The sequence below is a fragment of the Hippopotamus amphibius genome, chromosome 12 (genome assembly GCF_030028045.1).
Source record: "Hippopotamus amphibius kiboko isolate mHipAmp2 chromosome 12, mHipAmp2.hap2, whole genome shotgun sequence".
In the NCBI taxonomy this organism is placed as follows: domain Eukaryota; kingdom Metazoa; phylum Chordata; class Mammalia; order Artiodactyla; family Hippopotamidae; genus Hippopotamus; species Hippopotamus amphibius.
In genome coordinates this window covers 36,450,314-36,455,598 of record NC_080197.1, presented here as the reverse complement: position 1 = coordinate 36,455,598, position 5,285 = coordinate 36,450,314, and the positions used below count along the sequence as shown (strand labels likewise).

Genomic DNA, 5,285 nt, shown 5'->3' with positions numbered 1-5,285 from the left:
AAACCTCTCCCCCCACGCCCCCAAAAATGGAAGGATGGGCGGGAAGTGAGGCGTGGACCTTTCCTCGCCGGCGCCGAGGAGGAGGTGCGGTCCCGGGAAAGTTCAGTTCCCAGGCCGGCCAGGGGCTGGGACCCGCACACAAACCTCACGCCAGCTGGGAGCCTGGAGCGTGTCCTCGGAAAGCGCCCCGGGGGCGTCCGAAAGGACTCGCTGGGGAGAAGGACACTCCGGAGAGAACGCAGCAGCACCTCCCGCCCCGCGACCCCCTCCCGCACGGTTTTCGGGGTCCTCACCCCGGCTGGAGACCGCGCCCCCGCCCAGCCACCCCTCCCCTCCCGCTTCCCGCCGCTCCACCGCCGCTGGAGGCTGGAGAGGGAGGCATAATAGGGGGCAGGAAGGGCGCGGGGCCGTCTGCCCATCCCTCCACCCGGGGAGCGCGGCCCGCGGGGCCCGGAGGCGGCGGGGCCGGGGCCGATCGCGGCCCGAGTGAGACTTCCCCACCCCCACCGCCCCTCCCCGAGCGCCCGCAAAGCAGAAAGTGAACTGCGCGGTCCTGCTCGGCCGCTCAGAGCTGAAGGGGAAGAGGGGAGGCGGGCAGAAGGAAATAAATGTCTTTAGCAAATAAAGGGTGGCGGGGCGGGGGAGGTGGTGTCGCTTGGTGGTGGCTCCGGCCGGCCCCGAGCCGATCCCTCTCCTGGGTTTCGGGCTCTTTCGGCGTTAACTAGAATCAATTACTTGCCTTGTCATTTCCAGTACTCATCCTTAAGCCTCAACCAAAATATTGACCTAGGAGGCTTACAGAAGTTGGGCTCTTGCCATTTGAACCGGATCTTGTTTAGGGAACCGCCAGCGATGGGAAGGAGAGATTTCCGCGGCTCAGCCGGCGCCCCCTCCCCCTTTTCCAAAGGCGCCACAAATCGCCAATTTTCTGGCTTGCTGGGGGCGGGCGCGCGGGGGCGGGGAGGTAGGAACCGGTGAATGTTAAGGAGGATTCTTTTTTTCCCTCCTCCTCGGGGTTTCTGTTTTGTTTTCTTTCCTCCTCCCCCTCTTTTTTTTTTTTAAGATGCAATTTGTTAAAACGGCCCTTTCAAGTGTGTGGACTCGCGAGCGACGCGGTGGTCCTTTGTATGTAAATACTGGGTAAAAAAAGGCTCACCCCGTCTTTGCAATTAATTGACACGTTACACCTCTCATCTTGCTCTAGAGGGCCGTTGGCTGGGAACGCGGAGCTCCCCAAAACCCACAATTTCACATCTGCAAATACAGTCTTCATCCACTTGACTTCCAAGACCCGCCCACACGTGTCGAACCTTTGCGTTTTAATGTCTCCCCCCTCCTTTTTTTCCACCCTTCTCTCGCTCCCTCTCTCGCTCCCCCTCCCTCCCTCTCTTTCTCCCCCTCTTCCCCCCCTCTCCCCAGGTTCGTGAGTGGAGCCCAGCCTTATATGGACTGATCGCTCGGGCAATGGCCCATTTTTTCCTCGCCACCAGCCGCCACCGCGCTCCGAGCGGCCGCTGGAGCCGGAGCTGACGCCGCCTTGGCACCCCTCCTGGAGTTACAAACTCGAGCCCGGCCCGCGGCGCTGGTGCGCAGGCCGCCCAGCTCCCCCGTCCTTTTCGCGTGCTTGCAGAGAAGACACAGGCAACGCCTTGGGCTTGTTTTTCTTTTCCTCCCCTTTCCCAGAGTTTCTTTCTCTTTCTTAAACATAATAATCTCAATAATTAAAGCCCATCCCCCCTCCCCTCCCCCAACCCCTCTCCCCATCCCCCCTCCCCCGCCCCTACTGAGAGCGCCACGAATTGACCAAGTGAAGCTACAACTTTGCGGCATATATTGCGGGGTCCCGGCCATGTCGCTGACCAACACAAAGACGGGGTTTTCGGTCAAGGACATCTTGGACCTGCCGGACACCAACGATGAGGAGGGCTCAGTGGCCGAAGGGCCGGAGGAGGAGAGCGAGGGGCCGGAGCCCGCCAAGAGGGCAGGGCCGCTGGGGCAGGGCGCCCTGGACACGGTGCAGAGCCTGCCCCTAAAGAACCCCTTCTACGACAGCAGCGACAACCCGTACACGCGCTGGCTGGCCAGCACCGAGGGCCTCCAGTACTCCCGTAAGTACCGAAACTTGGCCGCAGCGGCTGCAACCGCCTCTGTTCCTGTGGCCGCAGCCCGGGCCGCACGCAGGGGGAGAAAGCGGACGGAGCCTTGTAAGCCGGATCCCTCACCCTGCGCCCCCAGAAAGATGCTTAATGCTTGTTTGGGATGCCCTACCTCTTCCCTCCTCATCAAGCCCCCCAGTCCGGGAAAAGGACTTGGTCTCAGATATTTTTTCCAAAGAGAGGAATTAGGAGGAATGGGGGGAGGGGAATACCTCCCAAGGGCTGGTTGCAAACGTCAACCCGGACTGACGGCTCCGGCCGGAGCCCCCTCCCCCATTCCGACAGCCGGGAGGGACTGGCCTGGAGCACTGGAGCAAGCCAGCCTGCCTCGGGGTACGGGGAGAGGGTGGCCCGGGTATAAATAGCTCACCCTGCCCCCTGCACTTCATAGAGGACGCTTTGTGCGGTGCGGAGGGTGTCCAGAAAGTCGGAAAGCAGAAACGAAAGCCCCCAAAAACCTGCCTTAAATGGCCGAGCCGATCAATGCCGGGATTGTGGGGTTTTTCTTTTAAAAATCTGTCCACGTCTCTCCGGAGAGGAAACTGCTTAAGGGGGCCGGAGCCCTTAACCCGCGATGATCTCCACCGCGTGCCACTCCCCCCGAAATACGCACCCACACTGGGTGAATCCCTAGAAACGAGAGCCCCGAGCCCCTACTCCTGCCTCTTCTCCTCCTTCCCTGGGGGGGACGCCGACGGCTCCGTCGGGCGTGGAGCAGGGCGAAGGCAGCGGGGCAGGGCTGCGCGGCGCACAAGGCCGAGGGCGCACGGAGGACCCGGGGCGCGCGGGGTCCGGCCCGGCCGCGCGCGGCCTCCAGGCGCCTGACTAGCTTCTCTTTCCCCCAGTGCACGGGCTGGCGGCCGGCGCGGCGCCCCAGGACTCGAGTTCCAAGTCCCCGGAGCCCTCGGCCGACGAGTCACCGGACAATGACAAGGAGACCCCCGGCGGCGGGGGGGACGCCGGCAAGAAGCGGAAGCGGCGGGTGCTCTTCTCCAAGGCGCAGACCTACGAGCTGGAGCGGCGCTTCCGGCAGCAGCGGTACCTGTCGGCGCCCGAGCGCGAGCACCTGGCCAGCCTCATCCGCCTCACTCCCACGCAGGTCAAGATCTGGTTCCAGAACCACCGCTACAAGATGAAGCGCGCCCGGGCAGAGAAAGGTATGGAGGTGACGCCCCTGCCCTCGCCGCGCCGGGTGGCCGTGCCCGTTTTGGTTAGGGACGGCAAACCGTGCCACGCGCTCAAAGCCCAGGACCTGGCAGCTGCCACTTTCCAGGCGGGCATCCCCTTTTCGGCCTACAGCGCGCAGTCTCTGCAACACATGCAGTACAACGCCCAGTACAGCTCGGCCGGCACCCCCCAGTACCCGACAGCACACCCCCTGGTCCAGGCCCAGCAGTGGACTTGGTGAGCGCCGCCCCTCCGAGACTCGCGGCCCCAGGCCCAGGCCCCACCCCGGCGGCGGAGGCGAGGAGGACTCGGCCCTTACGGTGGTTATTATATTATTATAATTATTATTATGGAGTCGAGTTGACTCTCGGCTCCGTTGGGGAGGCGCCAGGAGGTTGCCTGCACCTCCTTGCAGAGGCAGATTCCACCCCCCAGCTCTGCCTCATCCCTCTCTCCATTTGAACCTTTGGAGATGGCTGAACCATAAGCCGTGTTTACAGAATGTTTGCGCAGCATCGCTTCTCTGCCTCTCCCCGGGGACCGAATGGTCCCAGCGTTAACGTCCTTACTTGAGAAGGAGAAAAAGACACCCACGCCCCCGCCCCGCTTTTGTGAATTTTGTAAAATATGTTTGTGTGAGTAGCGATATTGTCAGCCGTCTTCTTCTAAAGCAAGCGGAGAACACTTTAAATATAGAGGGTTTTTTCTCCTTTTTCTTTTTTTACAAGAAAATGCTAAATATTTATGGCCATGTAAATGTTCTGACAACTGGTGGCAGATTTCGCTTTTCGTTGTAAATATCGGTGGTGATTGTTGCCAAAATGACCTTCAGGAAGGGCCTGTACTCCTCAGGGCCCAACTCCTTTCTTTGTGGTTTGTTTTGGTTTGCTTATATTTGGTTACCCCGCTTTCTTTTCTTTTTTTCTTTTTTTTTTGTTCAGTGCAAACATTTCTCAAATATGAAAAAGGAAATAATGTGTAGGCGAGCGAGAAGCCCCCTGCCCCATCCTCCGGGTCCTGAGCCCCGGAACTTGGAGCTCAGCGGTTCCGTGCGGTTCCCCAAGAGCGCCGGGCGCTGAAAGCTTTCAATTTTTTTAAATAAGAATTTTAATAAAAATTCTGTGTTTAAAAAAACCAAGCCCGGCCCTCCCGTCTGTCTTACTTTGTCGCCCTGCGCCGGGCCGGAGGCCGCGGGCAAGGACCCGGGCCAGGCCGCTGGCCGCGCTCTCCCCCGCGCATCCCTTGGGGTCCGGGGCCGGGGCACCCGGGGCGCTGGGGAGACTCCCGGAACAGGCCTCACCCGGGCGGGGGGGCCAGGCCCCGCGCCTCGGACCCCAGGCCGGGGCGGGAGCGCTGGGCCTCGGGCCTGCGAGCGGCCGACCGCCGCCCAGGGTCGCCCGGCCTCTCCCGGCCTGCCTCCCGGCCTCGCGCGCGGTCTGCATCCGGGCGGCAGCGCCCTGGCGCGGGAGGAGGAGTGACTTTGGAGAACGCAAAGGCGAGAAGAGCAAGCCCCCCTCGCTCGCCCAAATCTACGAGTGGCTCCTTCAGCCTGAGGAGCTGTTGAAGCCACTACACTCGATGACTTTCACTTTGTTGCATTTGATTTACCTCATGATGGGGGTGGGGGGGTGCCTCTGAGGCTGAGACTGGTCAGCTTGTCTCTACTCCCCACCCCCTTGCAAATCTGCGGCCGGCAGGCGGCCTAGGAGGCGGTTCCCAGACCTGGGCGCAGGGGCCAGGGGCGGGTTTCGGGGTGCTCCAGGCTGTGGCTACAAGGAGGGACGCGGGGACCGGAGCGCGGGAGGCAGAGGGTGCTGGGGCCTCCCTAGGCTCGGCTCGGGAAAGCCAGGGAGCAGGAGTCAGAGGCGATCCCTGCTGACCCGAGCCTTCCTTCCATCCCCACTCTTTCCCTGTTTGCTGCGTCTCTCCCTGGACTGGATGCGGCGCCTCATCCCCTCCTAG

General features: G+C 61.9%; 1 protein-coding gene across 1 annotated transcript; it reads left to right on the top strand.

Annotated features, from left to right (window-relative positions):
- The first annotated feature begins 1,849 nt into the window (after window positions 1-1,849).
- On the top strand, window positions 1,850-4,446 carry NKX2-2 (NK2 homeobox 2). The gene is made up of 2 exons (XM_057703856.1): window positions 1,850-2,108; window positions 3,002-4,446. Exons 1-2 carry the CDS (start codon window positions 1,850-1,852, stop codon window positions 3,562-3,564), a joined length of 822 nt encoding a protein of 273 aa, XP_057559839.1. The 3' UTR covers window positions 3,565-4,446.
- Window positions 4,447-5,285: the final 839 nt, after the last annotated feature.